Below are 15,618 nucleotides of genomic sequence, written 5' to 3'. Positions count from 1 at the left end.
AGTACATTTCCAAAGGTCAGATTTTACTACTTGGTTGCTCGCAATGAAGTTTCATTTCATATCTATCTATAAAAATAATATTCCCTCAATTTATTTATTTTAGAAGGCAGATAAAATTACACTTTAAGATAAAATATAGAATGTGAAAAAGATCTGATCACAGTACATAATATGATTCGTCATTTTATATGGTTGAAAAATTAACTCAAGTGTGGGATAGACAAAATGTGCTACATATACGTATTGAAGTGCTTTCGATGCTCGAATAAGTGGGAATTTGATTGGACATTGATTATCATCTCAAGATAAAATAAGATAGACATATACCTCCACCAAGAAAAAGGAAATTATTAAGAGATAACAGATGGTTTGGATCGGTTTTTCTCTAAAATAAAAAATAAAAATTGAATGGAATGTATAATAATTTATTCATTTTCAAGTAATGTAATTAATTTCTTGCAATAACTTTCTTTGTGCAAAAACATAAAAAAATACCAAGTTATCTTGACGTATATTTGAACTAAACAATGATGACTAATTAAAAAACTCAAAGACAGTTATTTTCAACATAAAATTTGGCTATGATTAGGGGTGTCAAATGGGCGGATTGAGTTGAAATTGAAAATATTAAAATGGGTTAAAATAAAAATCGGGTTGGGTCTTGACCCGTCCAAATTTACTTTGGGATCAAATGAGCTAAAAATGGATTGGGTCTTGACCCACCCAATTTGACCCGTTTAATCTCAATAATTTTAACATAATTATATTTAACTTTTATAATCACAATTTGAATTTCAACTCAATTTTTTTTTAAAAAAAAGTAACAAATGGATAGATAAATTCTGAAAGATATTAAATAAATAATAATTCATACCTTCAATATAGAAACATATCTTAATAAAGAGTTTTAAAATGAGTTGAAATTAAAAATTGAATTGGACTCAATTGAAGATTCTCTTAAAATAAGTTAGATTTGAATGAAATGAGATTGAACCCAATTCAAATTATCTTAAGCCCAACCCTTAAAATTCTTAACGGATTGAACGGATTACCTATGTTTGGGTTCATTTTTAACACCCCTAGCTATGACGACCTGAAGTCGCGATACAATCACAAACTCATGAACTGCAATAAATTACACCGACAAATGAACTGAAAAGAGACGGGTCAATTATCAGGTTGGATTGGTGATAGAATTGGTAAGTGTGTCTATGTCAGAAAAGCACACAGATTGTGCATACGTTACATCCCAAAAACTAAACTAAAAACAACAAGTGTACCCCTGAGGCGATGACTATCTATGTAGTGCTTCCATGAACTCGAACATGGATTATAAACAACAAATTGCTAAGAATGTCTCCGTTAGAAATGTTGCAGTACAGCTTCAGAAGTTTGAGAAAAATAATGACCTGCATTTTTAATTTGCATCGGACTAACAAATTATAAACTAAATATCTTTCCTTTTTCCGCCAGTCAGATAGCATCCTGGACAGAAAATCTCAATGCCCTTGAGTCATGATTGGCAGGGCAAAAGACTGCATCAAATGACGTTCTGGATAAAATACCAGATGATTAGATCAGTAAATGAATAAAATTTCCTTCCATTTTGAGGTCCCGGCCGGCCAGCCAGCTAACCTCATCTTTTTACTCCATTTCGACTCTCATTTTCTCCTCTTTCCCTGGAAAAAGGAACAAATTATGGTTATACACAAATCTGGAAATCATAAACAGTACTGAAGAAGAATGAAATACTTACTGAGCTGACATAGTCATCCATTGACAATTGCTTCCGCTTCTTCAGAGCAGAGGGGCTTTCGGCTGCCTGTCTTGCCAAAGTGCGCTTTGATGGGGTCGTGTTCTGTTGAAATAAAAAACAATTAGCATCAATCTTATTTACCTGCAATACATGAGTCAAGAGGTTGCTATTTAACCTTCGCAAGCTTCTTTTCTTTGCGTGCCTGCCTCTCCCTCTCATCATATTCTTGATTTTCCCTCTCAATCAATCGAATAAGTGCATCGCATCTTCTGGCAAGTTCTTGAGTGGTACGAGACTTCACAAACCAATCAAATTTGAACAAGGTTGATTGGCGAAATGCAGCTTTCAGCTCATCCCAATTTCCATGGCCAAGCTTGTGAACCATACATATCTATAAAAATAACCACGATAATCATTTTACCTGATGGTGGATTAAATCCTATATGTTCAACCTTGAATTTCAGTCCACTCACCATGAAACGATCACACTCCTCGTTATACAGCTTTCCTTTGTTCTGACCATACTGGATCTTCAATTCCAACCATGGATTTTTATACCGATCCAGCTTCTTACCAATTGCTTTCATAATCTCATCTCTCCGCGAAATTCTAGACTCTCCTCTTTCAATGTTCTTAATAATCCGATCATAATCTGTAAGTTTAATATCCATTAAACTAAAGTACAATTCTCCAAATGCTACACGCTCAACATGTATGGAAATATTAACCCGTAAATAATTATAATTATTTGTAAAAGCCTAATTTTGCATGTAACACCAATTATCAAGAACTTTTTAGACAGTTTTCTAATCCTAGTTTTATATCATCAATCAGCAGGGCATATTTTTAAAAGCCTTCTCTACCTAAACCAAGAAAATAAATATTACAAACCTTTTATTTTTGACAAAGTACAAACAAACCTTTTAATACACTCACATCTCAAATTACAGTTCTGTACTCTTAATTGTCCTAAACAGTGTTCACTTTCTTAAAAGGTGAAGTAACTACTAAATCAAATGATACTAGAACAAAACAATTGCACTGGACCCACTTACTCTATGCAATGCAAGCTCTCTTTTTCAATGGTGTTTGGATTGGATAGCTTCTTCAGAAATCAAAATCAAGTTTTGGGTTTTGGAAACCCTCGATAACAAAAAGAATATGTTTCAAAAGAACCCTTTTCTTCCCCGATTGCCACAAACTGATCAACACATAACTTCGACCTCTCCTAAAGATTTCATCTAGTTTTCCCACCTTTTCATTGTGACCAATATACTTCTCTTCCGTTCATTCATCTTTTGCTATTGTTTCAAGGTGTATAATAACCATTTACCTTTTTGTTAGATCTAGGTTTTTATATTAGCACCAAGAGTGTGGACAAGTGGTCAGTGAAATAGAAAGAGAACCATGAAGTCACAGTTCAAGACTCATCGGCAGTAAAATAACACTAGGTGATGTCTTTACATCTACTAAAGCCTTGGATAGAGTTACCCAGTACTTGTTGGTGGAAAGTAGCAGGTACACGGTGGGATAGTCGAGATATGTGCAAATAGGTTTGGACACCAATTTCAAAAAGAACTAGAATATTGCTACGCCACAATGCATTGTTAGTCTAAATGCATGCAATTCACATGAATTGATACAATATTCATAGTCGAGATGGAATTAATTATATGGCAGCCAGTGCTAGTTTTATGATATAATATGTTGCATTGTTAGCTTTTTATTTGGTTGGAATATATTTTCATGTTTTCCTAGAAAATATATTTCTGAAAAAAGAGTGATCCTAAGTCGAGGTTGGGAGGTCAAAATTTGGGTGTTGAGTTAGGTCGAGAGTCAGATCCTAGGTCTGGACCCATTTCGGGTGGTGAGGTTCAAGAAAAGTTGAAAAATATTTTCCTAATTTAAGGAAAGTTTTGAAAAATATTTCCTTACTTTATACGAGTGAAAAACATTTTTCTTAAATTAGAGGAATATAAGTCCATTTGAAAAATATTTTTCTAAAATATTTAAGCCAACCAAAGTCCAAACATGATAAAATTGGTAAATATTTTTCTTCATACCAAACACACCCTTATTGAGTGTACTTTTAGAGGTTCCTACACCCATACATACTCAAGGGGAGTGCAATTGGTGGATACACATGAGTTATCCATATTTTATGATGTATAATATGGGTTGCTTCATATTTGACCCACTTTTAAATGGTTGGATAACCGACCCATTCAAAATGGGTTAAATTGAATGGATACCCATAAATTCTATCCATTTTGCCACCCCTAGGTATAACCAATAGTTGTTCCTTTAACCACAAATTAACCCACTGACACTTACCATTTAGTTCTTTGTATCTTTCTTTGAAAACATGTGCATATCTTTCAACCTCCTCCTCTGTTTTCCCTTCCATTTCAGCAGCAATACTTTTTAAGTCATTGCGGCCATACTTCTCACAAGCCCTGATAAAAGTATTGAAGTCTCTTCTACTCCACATTGAAAATCCCTACATATCAAACGTGTCAACCTCCAACTATAATAAAGGTAATTACAACCCCAGGATGAGTTAGTAGATACACTTACCTCTTCCAAAAGTTGCTCCTTTTCTTCCTGCTCTTCAGCCGTTAAAGGCTCTCCTGCATCTATATACATGAAACAACTTTGAGGATATTCAGAAGAAGCAGACCCCAATTATTTCCCATATAGAAATTCTTTTGAAAAAATTATGCTGTTTAAAATGGTAGAAAAAAAAAATACCTTCAGGTTCTTCCATATCTATAGTGTCTTTGACCTGATTCTTCTGGTGTGTCTGTTGGTATAATTAACACCTTTCTAAGCCAATAAAAAACACAAAAGAGTAGCAATGGGAAAAATTGAGAAATCCAAAACTTAACCAACCATAAGATAGCGCACTTCCTTCTCATACAACTCACTCAGTCTCTGTGTATTGAAGAACTGAAAGTCATGCCTACAAATGGCAAGATAACCAGAACTGTGGTTAGGGAAAAAAGTACTACGGTTGCAGGAGACCTGTGGTCACAGAACCTTCACTTTGAGATGCTAATATATATGGCCCAACAGAATCAGGAGAGAACAAAATTAGTACACAAAATAGAAAAAAGTGCAAACAGAGACTTACAGCTGCGGCATCCGAGGAATCCGAGGCTCTTTAGGTCTTGCAGGGCCACTTTGACGCATGGTTTGCTTGAAGTATTCAGACTCTGAATAACTAACCACAAAGGAGAGTCATGTTTTAACTGAGGATAAACTAAGTTTCAGTACATAAAAGGTAAAATTCAGTAACACAAAAACATACTTGCGTTTTCTTTCTCTTTTTGGAGGTTCTATCCAATTGTCGCTGACAATCTTCTTGAAATCCACCTTGTTTTCATCCTTTATTGACGCAATGCAAAGGCAAGTTAAACACACAGAAAAAGTAGCTACTGAGCAAGAAGTCACCAGAAAACTGAACAAGTAAGCAATGTTACCTTCTCGTCATCGAAGTCATACAATTCAGCAGCTGCATAAAGTCAGGAATCTATAGTTAAAGATGTACATAAGTTACAAAAGTCAAACAGAAACAATCAGGAAATAAAGTGCATACTGTCATCCATCTTAAACTTGATAGCATCTTCTGTAAACTTCTTCATCTTAGCATCAAGTTCAGCTGTTGCCTCTTCTCCCTTAGCTATTATTCTATCTATATCCTCATCAGTAATGGTGCTATCTTTAGCACTGAAAACCATTTCAGCACCAAAGCGCACCATTTGCAGCAGCTCATCCTTGTTAACAGCTGTATTATGCATCACATGATCCTCAGTTAGTGATTTCATATGCATCTCAAAAGTAATCAAGAGAAGTAATTTGTATGCAAAAATATCCTCACTTTTTTGCTCAGCTAGCCGCCCCTGCTGGATAACCAATGCATCAAGTGCAAGCTTTTTGTAAGCCTTTTCAATCACCTTTTCCTCAATGGTATACTGCATGAATAATTGAAAAGCATGTCTCAGCATACCACCAGAAGATCCCAAAGCAGCATCTTTTCAGTGCATGAACACATTAGGGAAAGAAATCGAACCTCAGTGCAGAAGCGGAACACTTGGACTTCCTTCTTCTGACCAATCCTATGGGCCCGGTCCTGAGCCTGCAAATCAACCTGTGGATTCCTGCAATTTCATCAATGTAAAGACGAGATTCAGAAACCAGCATGTTTCCTGGGTTTTACAAATCTACAACGTTAAGATCCTCACCAGTCACTATCATAAAGAATAACAATATCTGCTGTAGCAAGATTGATACCAAGACCACCAGCTCTGGTTGACAATAAGAAGGCAAATTTTTCACTCCCTGGTTTGTTAAAAACCTCAATAGAAGCATCACGATCCTCACCACCAGTATTTCCATCGATCCGGCAATACTGGTGACCTCGGAACAATAAGTAGTCTTCAAGGATGTCCAATAGCCTTGTCATCTGAATTAGGAAATCAAAAGAAAGAGTTGAGTCTGAAAACTGAAGATCCAGAAAGCTGTTGAAACTTTGGATAGGCACAAGAAAATGAAGATAATTAGAGGGCAAAACCTGTGAAAATATTAAAACCCTTGAGCCACGTTCCTTCAATTTAGGAAGCAACTTGTCCAGAAGAACCATTTTCCCTGCATCAAGTTACATGAATTATAAGGCATGTAAAAACTGCTACAGATAATGGAAATTAGACGCACCAACCAAGATGTGCATTCAAAGATATCAAAATATTACCAGCATTTTCTACAAGATGCTCTCCTGTTGTATATGGAGGTCCTGGCTCAGCACCTTGAAAAAGATATGGATGGTTACAGCATTTTCGTAGTTGCATTGCTATATTGAGAAGACGCTTGCGCTCCCCTCCAGAATTGACAACCTCAAGATCTTTCTGCAGCAAAGCCTTGTAGTACTGCTTCTGCATCTGGGACATACCGACCTTAAGAATTGTTTCTTTTTTGGGAGGAAGACCTTTCTCCACATCAGACTTCAGCCTCCTAAGAAGAAATGGACGCAGGACCTGCCCAAGCAACCAAAGTTGAAAAGTCAGTTTATGTTTACAAGGCTTCTCCCTCAAAGTTCAAAGCCAGTGAAAGCTGAAATTAAAAAAAAATCACAGAGCAACTATTGTTCTATGTTCATCCTTTCAAACAATAACTTTGTCCTATACTCTTACTCTTTTTTCGAAGGGGGAAGGGGGGCTCAAACCGCATGTACTGCTTGGTCTCAATTATAGAAACTACTATTAAAAAGCAACACACCTTATGAAGCTGTTGGACCACTTCCTGCTGGTCAGTCTCACCAGAAATCTGGAACCACTCATCAAAAGTCTCAGCTGAGCTAAAGATCTCAGGCAGCAGAAAGTTCAGCAGTGCCCAGAGTTCATGAAGATTATTCTATGTAATATCATGGAACTCAAACATCAATTAGACTGAAAGTGCTAATATAAAAATGCAAAGATGGAAATAGTAATTTTTTAAAGTAGGAAAAAAGGCTTGACTAGCACAATTAAAAGACATACGTATTAATCAGGTTATTTATCAACATTAGTTGGAAATAGGTCAAGTATTCTTTGGTAGGAGCAATATTTGAAATCTGAAAGGTTGGGAGTGGCATTATATAATGCTACTTTGAAAAATTAAGATAAGTAATTTGTATTTAGGGAAACTGGAGTAAATAATGCAAATAAAAAGTCAAAAAATCCAGAATTACGGCCAACATTACAAGGAAAATAACAAAATAAGCATCACCTGAAGCGGTGTCCCCGTGATAAGCAATCTATAATTAGTGTTGTAGAGCCTCATTGTTTTTGAAAGAAGAGAATTTTCATTCTTGATCCTATGTGCCTCATCAATTATGATGTAACGCCAATTAAAGCGTCGTAAAGCAGACTTCTCTTTGATAACCATCTCAAAGCTTGTGACACACACATCAAACTTCCCTGCAACAAGTAGTTCCTCACGTATGTATCTCTATAAATAAAAAACAACAGAATGGTTTGAACAGGCATTACAATGTGCAAAAGAGGAAAGCAAAAGAGCCAATATAAGTTGTTGCTTACCCTTTCATCCGGATTTCCAAGGAACTTAACAGCACGTAAAACAGGGCAGAAACGTTTGATTTCATTCATCCAATTGCCAAGCGTGGATTTTGGAGCAACAACCATGTGAGGACCAGTTATTCCTCTAAATTCATGTAGGTAGCCCATCAAGGAGATGGTTTGCAACGTCTTACCAAGACCCTATGCAATAATAAGAGGATTAAATGACGATGCTTCCACTTAAAAGTTATAATTGCAAAATGTAGGGAGAAGGGAGCATCTCAATACAGTTGCATATGACCATACTAACCATTTCATCAGCAAGTATTCCATTTATTCCATTCTCATACAGTCGAATCAGCCAGTTTAAACCAGCAAGTTGATAATCCCTCATCTTCCCTTGAATACCTGACAAAGTATTTATGATGTGATATTCAGGTGCTTAAAGAAGAATGAAATATGAAGGGAGTAGCAGAGAAAATTTGTCTCACATAGAAGCCTGTATCCCAAACTTCAACTGTTCAATATGACGTTATTTTCCGAAATACGCTTAAATTCAAAGCTTTGAGCAGGGCTACCATGCTTCATATAAAAGAAGTACAGGAGAATTCAACAAGTGAAACCTCACTAACTTGGTTTTCTTTAAATTCACAGTTTCCAATAATGATGCTCATTTAGAGGTATTGACAAATCTCCACCCCTGTAAAACTCGCTTATTTCTTTAGCCACCTTATATAAATAAAATGATAACAAAAATAACCTGATTCTGTGCAGCCATCAATCACTTGCTCACATGTTTAACTAACACTATCACTTGTAACAACAACTTGACTAAAAAACCTTGCACAGAGCTACTCAAACTACACACCTCACAGGATTATTGCATAAGTAACTTCTTTTTAAGTAGGATCTACGCTTGGGTATCTGATCTCAGCCTTTTCAGGATGGACCTACCAGTTTAGTAACAACTTCATGATACACGGTTCAGTAACATCATATTAACAAATACACTTGCATCAAAATATATCTTACAGGATGGTTGTGCCACAAGTCGTGTATTCCCAGAAAGTTCATCTTCATCTTTGAGATACTCTTCATCTTCTTCCTCTTCAGTTACCTTTGATGCATGACGACCCCTAAAGAAAGAAAAGGTCATCAAATGGCCCATAACGAATCCACATACAGAAGTACCTCCGGTGAGTGGAAAAAATTTCTCCTTTATATGAACAACATAAAGCATACTGGGTGAAGCACGTCCACCCAAATAATCATCTGAAATAACATGGTGCCATCCAACTCTAAAACCAAGTTGTATATGACTGTTACTTCAGGGTTTCAGTATATAACTTTATCTTATTATGATTAAGGAGAGCTTTTTATTCGATATTCACACTACAACGCCAGGAACTGCAGAACATGTAGAAAAAAGGAACCATGCCTCTCTTTTTAGATGACTTGTCAATGAAGCCCGTCAATATCTCAATTCTCAGCATCACTTATATCAAGAAAAGGAAGCAACTTAAGAAACAAGCAAACAATATGGAAGTCCTTGCCAAGTTATATAAATAGCAATGTGTATGTATGTTGTGTTGATTTTACATTGCGAACACTTGCACTAAAGTCCCATTGATAGGCAAAGAAGATCTCATTCTATTGTAAGGAAGAATCAAATAGATAATCTTAAAAAACTTAATATTTTTTTCCTCTTGCTTGAACCACAGTTCCATATCACTCACTCCATGCACCTTAACATCAACTATTGAATAACAAAGAAATTCCAGCTGATTAGCCAAAAATGCATTGCTCAAAGTATTTAAGCTCTATAAGTCTCTGGGATCACAATATCCGCCTTTCATTAAAAAAAAACTAACAAATAAATGTTCAGACGAAGTTACTCATACCTTCCTTTTGTTTTCTTTGGAGCTGTGGACTGCTCACCTTTGGCAAAATGTGCAAATAACTCAGTTTGCTGTAAGAGATACTTCAATCGCCCCTGTCCCTTGACATTCTGCCACAGATACATCAGCATTGAGTACACCTTTTATGAACAATTAAAACAAAAGAAAGGGGGCACCAACAAGTATTCTCACTAAGATACCATGTCAGCCTCAATGGCAGCATTCTGTGAATCCAACATATCTTGTATTTTCTGCTTCTTCATCCTCTGCATCTCTTTCAACCTGGCCTTTTCACGCTTTGAGATTTCATTGACTGCAACCTCTTCCTACAGGTAGTATAGCAGAACTAGTGAGTTGCAAAATAAATGTCATAAAACTTCTCAAAACATGAAGGCTGCTAAAAAATAAACATCGTTATAGTTTGCTAAGTAATTCAATAAGGAAATTGCTCAGTGTTTCACTATAATATGCCAGAAAAAATATGACTCAATCCATATTAACTTCGGTTTCTCTGATTCAAAAGCTCCTCCCAGAACATGCACGCATGCTTGAACAATTTCAGTCTAAATGACTAAAACCCCTAGCATTACCAGCTTGGCCAGGCATTAGCAAAATGCGACATGTTATTGAGCATTAATTCAGCAGAACAACGAAAACCAGAGAAAAGCAACCCTAATATTTGAATAACCATAAAAACTCTAGCAAACACGTGAGATCAGCCGCGTTACTGTACCGAACAACAAATTACTGATCAAAACTGACGGAAACAGCAATTAGCATACCTCATCTTCTTGGTCTGCTCCATCGGTAGGAGCATCATCGTCTTCCTCTTCGTCGGAGTCCTCAGCGGCCCTGGCGACGGCCTCAAGTTCCTCTTCGTCTTCCTCGTCATTGACCTGACCTTGGACTTGCTCCTCCTCGGAACTTTCCGATACAGACTCCTCCGATGATGATCTATCTCTCGACGGTTTCCCCATGGAGACGATGCTAGGGTTTCTCAATTGGGAGTCGTAAATGGGACTCGCCGACTAACTAGCGAGTTGTTAGGTTTGGAATATATACTTCGCTTGCTAAAAGAACCCAATTAGGTGATTTTGCTGTTGATAATATATATATATATGATGAAATGAGAGTTCCCGCCAGTTGTGGGTGATCTGCAATTTGGCGCCTTTTGGTATTGGGATGGAGTCTGATAATGTTTCGGGCGATCTGCACAAATTGGATTATTTTGAGGCACGGGTTTATACTATATTTATTTTTATTTAGCATTACAGAAACGGAATAATTATATGCACTTACTCTTTATCATGAATTTTGTGGAAGATTTTTGAATATCAAAAATTTAAAATTTAAATTTTTAAAGACGTGTTTAAATTATAGTCAAACTCAAAAATAAGAAATTATAAGAGTAATAGAGAAAAGACATAAAGTGACACTTGAAGTTGTCTCGAATTTTCAAAAAGACACTTTAACTAAGCGAGTGTCCTATTACCCCACAAAACTTTTAAATACCTTTGTAAATAAACCACTTTGCCTTGTTTTCTCATCAATCTTAGATTTTGAATATGCGTTTGAAGCACACTCTCTTTAATTAAGTATTTTAATTTAAATATTAATAAGATGCTGATTTAACCCGACCCAAAACATTGAGTTTCCAACTTCAATAATACGAACTTATTCAAACTTCCATTGGTCACAATCATAAACCTGATGGCTTTAAGAATTATCTAAAAATTGCATTTGAATTTCTTCGCCTAAGACTCCCATAATTTGTTTATTCTTCACCCTAATTTATGAATTCGACTTGTTAGGAAGCTTACTGATTGGGACCATTTGTTGTGTTGTGTTCGTTCATTCCAGTGCTCATTTTAGCATTGTTGGTTGCCTAGAAATTTTGTCGAAAAAGTTCCATCGCTAGAATTCTCTCCGATTATGATTCCCTCGTCCATTTTGAATGGGCTTTTATTATTGGGTATGTTAGGAGGAACTTGTTTTATTTACAACTTTTTGGTACAATTTTTTTTTTTAAATAGTAAGAGATACATTTGCATCTCCTTAAGAGCTTAATGCCACTCATCTATCAAAAGAATCACCAACTTTTAGTGAGCTAACTCAGTAACTCGAATTGTTGTTTGTTGATGCACCTCGCCTGTAGAAATACATAGAGGAGTGTTGAGCCACATAAAGAACAAAAAGAGAAAGATGCTTCGACTAGAAAATTCATCATAAAGGGGAGAGACTAATCCAACTGATGTTATTTTTAAAGAGGAAGAATAAACAAGAAGTGATAAATTTCTTCTTCTTTTGGGATGATTTGTTCAAGAGAGATGAAGATCTTTTTAAAGAGTTTGGGGAAGATGATGTATTTAAAAAAGAAATTATTAAATAATAGAGAAAGAACTGATATGTGGCCTTTTTTATTCGTTTTTGAAAGTAAAATTTTCTATTCACGCGCGTCATCTCCGTGAAAACAAACATAGGGAGAAAATTGATCAAAATGGTCTATTTACAAAGGTATGTAATACTTTTGTGGGGTAATAGGACACTTTCATAGTTAAAATGTCTTTTTAAAAATTCAAGACAACTTCAGATGTCACTTTATGTCTTTTCTCAAGAGTAATATCATAATTAATAACATTTTGTTTGGATGGTTGTTATGTATTGTTTCATAATGAGTCGTATTGTATTGTTTAAATGAATATAATGTTTGGATAAATTGTATCGTTCTTACTTCTCCATTATTACATAATGTTCACATTGTCATAGTTTTTTAATGATAAATCTATACGAAATTGTAGGATATGTAATAGAGTTACTATAAAAATGTAGAGTAAAAATAAAATTATTAAATAATAAATGAAAAAAATATTAAGCTAACGACAGCAAATGTCATTATACAAAATGAGTATTATAATATTCAAAAACAAACCTTGTATTTAGAATAACAACATATTTTTAAACTATAGGAAAATTTAGTATTGCAAAATAATAAATTTATAGGGTATCTCTGGAATTATCCTCGAAGAAAATTACCTTTGACCAAACGGTACAGGAAGACGCAAACATTCTATGGTTTTACCACCGCATCACGTCTTTCTACGAACCCGACTTGGAAATCTTTATTTTTTTTGGTTTTTCCTTCTCTTAAATTATATATAAAGTAGAGAGGAAATCCAGGAGTGCACGAAAAGCACCCATCGCCTACTGGGTCTAAATAATTGTCCTTGTTGACCCTTCTTCCTCGTTCTTTCTCCGCTCTAATCTACTCCCTGAATTTTTCTCCGTATAGGTTATGGAGGGAAGAATTTTGTTAAAGGGTGTTATAATTATGAGCTTAATTGCCTGTTCAACTGCTAGAGGTAATTCATAAATGCCATATACTACTACTACTTGTTTTGATTTTGCAAAAACTTATGGAAGTATATTCTATCGGACTGTATTAGATCATGTATAATTTGAATACATGGAAACACTTGAAGTTTTATCAGTACAGTAGCAAGTGGAATTTGAGATTCTGGCTTTTGTCAAGCCGAACAGCTTCTATATAAATTGTTGATCAACTTTTTTTCTCTCTTGATTATTCTGGATTGATGTATAAACTCTAATCGAGACCCTTTCAAACAGTTGCTGTTAGACCAAAGGTTTATATTGCCTTTCATTGCTCATACCTGGACTGCCTAGCCTGATAATTGAGGTCTATACACATTTAAGTATTCATCGGGCTTAAATTAGGGATACTTGGATTTGTTCTCGGCCTTGGTAGTGCATTTTTAACCAAGATGACACTATTTCATGACTGGGAAAAGAATGGGCTAGGAATGGTTTAGGATGAGAGAGGAAGACAAAAATCTAGTGAAGTTTATGACCAAAACTAATATTTTCAGCTGAGATAGCATTTTAAGCAGCCATATATGGACGTTTCATCTGAGACATTGGGCAAGTCTCTATTACTCTGTAAGCTTATTGTTGTGTTGAGTTACCGAGATGGACAAGGTAGTTCGCACTATGTATCAACGGATAAGTAGTGGTATCTGTGGATACTTTGAACTATCCTTATGGACTAATGGAAATTAAAGCTTCAAGTGAAGCAACCTAGATAAGGTTGTACAGGCATTGTTTGCTTTGTTATGTATTTATATGTAATATTTTGTGTGCAAAAATAAATTCCCAAAAGATGCCTTATATTTGCAAACTGGTAATTGGCATGGTTGGTTATGACAACTGATTTATGGATAGCTACTTACAGTTAAGTTTTTTGGCTGTAGAACTCAAAGTGAAGGATCAAGGGACAATCTACAATCACACTCTTGCCACCATATTGGTGGAATATGCTGCATCGGTCAGTTTTTGTTACATTTTAAATAAGCAAGTAGGGTCAGAAATGTTTTAATTGAAGGGTAATTGCTTACATTTGCTGATATATGGTTTATGATTTGGCTGGATATCATGATGGCCAAAATTGGACTTTACCAATAAACGATGGACTGAAATCCCAATTTCCAATTTCTTTCTGTGTAGTTTTAATTTCTATATTCCTTGAACTCTTCTCACTCGTTTTTGCTGCATTTGATTTGCGGTAATGTGGTTAATATATTCCATACTTCACTGGTTCAAGCTGTTTTATTAGGGAACCAATTATATCCATACTTGTGATGTTCTTGCTGGACTTTTGTCACCTAGAGTATAACAAATATGACCTCTGTATTTGTAGGTCTATGTGTCGGATTTGACAGAACTAATTACTTGGACATGCCCAAAATGTAATGATTTGACGAAGGTATTTTGTTTGGATTGTTGTGAATATATTCTTCAGGTTGAAGAGAAGCCTTGTGTAAATTTCATCCTGTGTTATTCTTATATGACTAATTTGTCCAAGCCTTCATCCTGTGCAGGGGTTTCAAATTTTAGAGCTCATTGTTGATGTGAAGCGATGTCTACAGGTGAAAATCAAATAGCACAAAAGCATGTGGTGCTCTCATTTTGAGGTGCTAATTTGGTTCTAACTATTGATATCAATTTCAGGCATTTGTGGGGGTGGCTCCAGATATTAATGCCATTGTAATTGCTTTCCGAGGCACTCAGGGAACCAGGTTTCATTTCTACTCCGGGCCGTGCTCATCATTCATGTGGTCTCATGTTTAATTTGACTGTATGGTGAATAAAAAATGTCTTATTTTGCAAATAAGAAGTCTGACTAGTTTATTGAGATGGATATCTTGGTAGACATATCAGAGTTGTCGTACATAAGTCATGCTCAAAAAGCATAGAAATTTAGCTCTCTTAGTCTTTTGGTGTAAAAGTGAATATGCACAAGAAGTAGATAGGTCCTTAGTTCTTTTCCATGTAGCTAGTCGTACTAAGCGCATATCATTTTTTCCAATGCAAATTCAAGTCAAAATGCTTAAAAGGGTTAATTTAGTCAGTAGGTATTGTTTTATAACCCAAACCATCTTTTTGATCTTTGGGAAGAATGAATCTTGTGTAAAGATTTACAGAATAGACGAGATTGAGGGTAACAACATAAAATTTCCCATATTTGTAGGTCTCATTTGGATCTCTTTTTAATATTTTTTTTTTTGGTAAGTTCCTTTTAATTTGATTCTATTTTCAAGGCAGTCTCATTTAGAAATTAATATTAGTAATAACATTACCTATCCAAAAAATCAATACTAGCATTCATCGTTTGCTTCAGCGTATATCCCTTGCATCGTTGCAAGTGAATGGCCTCATTGCACATTTTTTGCCTTTTAAACATTGGTCTTAACAAATAATAAACGGTTGAAAGAGAATTTTATTATTGCTAAAGTTTTTATAGGTTCGACAGCTGTCAGTGATCACAATAAGTGGATATTGTTTGGTACTTTAACTTTGTCTTGGGGTTGGGGGGGGGGGGGGGTGCCGGCTTTTTTTT

The 15,618-nt window shown here is 35.4% G+C and overlaps 2 protein-coding genes across 2 annotated transcripts in view; one reads left to right on the top strand and one right to left on the bottom strand.

Moving 5' to 3' along the window:
• Positions 1-1,148: 1,148 nt before the first annotated feature.
• LOC102580212 (putative chromatin-remodeling complex ATPase chain) lies at positions 1,149-10,924 on the bottom strand. The gene is made up of 25 exons (XM_006356634.2): positions 10,490-10,924; positions 9,908-10,033; positions 9,711-9,817; positions 8,842-8,945; positions 8,120-8,217; positions 7,831-8,010; positions 7,520-7,741; positions 7,031-7,165; positions 6,507-6,789; positions 6,330-6,403; positions 6,001-6,221; positions 5,829-5,916; positions 5,637-5,730; positions 5,355-5,543; positions 5,239-5,270; positions 5,067-5,143; positions 4,890-4,979; positions 4,649-4,718; positions 4,508-4,559; positions 4,334-4,392; positions 4,091-4,256; positions 2,230-2,408; positions 1,932-2,147; positions 1,757-1,858; positions 1,149-1,679 (listed from the first exon to the last, which is right to left on the bottom strand). Exons 1-25 carry the CDS (start codon positions 10,682-10,684, stop codon positions 1,662-1,664), a joined length of 3,177 nt encoding a protein of 1,058 aa, XP_006356696.1. The 5' UTR covers positions 10,685-10,924; the 3' UTR covers positions 1,149-1,661.
• A 1,836-nt stretch (positions 10,925-12,760) lies between these two features.
• Positions 12,761-15,618, top strand: part of LOC102579888 (lipase-like) — an 8,163-nt gene continuing 5,305 nt past the window's right edge. Inside the window, exons 1-5 of the mRNA XM_006356633.2 lie at positions 12,761-13,066; positions 13,973-14,046; positions 14,419-14,484; positions 14,600-14,647; positions 14,730-14,797. Coding sequence (XP_006356695.1) covers positions 13,000-13,066; positions 13,973-14,046; positions 14,419-14,484; positions 14,600-14,647; positions 14,730-14,797 — 323 coding nt within the window. The 5' untranslated portion in view covers positions 12,761-12,999. The remainder of the gene's footprint in view (positions 13,067-13,972; positions 14,047-14,418; positions 14,485-14,599; positions 14,648-14,729; positions 14,798-15,618) is intronic.

Source organism: Solanum tuberosum, unplaced genomic scaffold, assembly GCF_000226075.1.
Source record: "Solanum tuberosum cultivar DM 1-3 516 R44 unplaced genomic scaffold, SolTub_3.0 scf00227, whole genome shotgun sequence".
NCBI lineage: Eukaryota > Viridiplantae > Streptophyta > Magnoliopsida > Solanales > Solanaceae > Solanum > Solanum tuberosum.
Note: the sequence above shows the minus strand (reverse complement) of the source record. Positions and strands in the feature narration are given on the sequence as shown.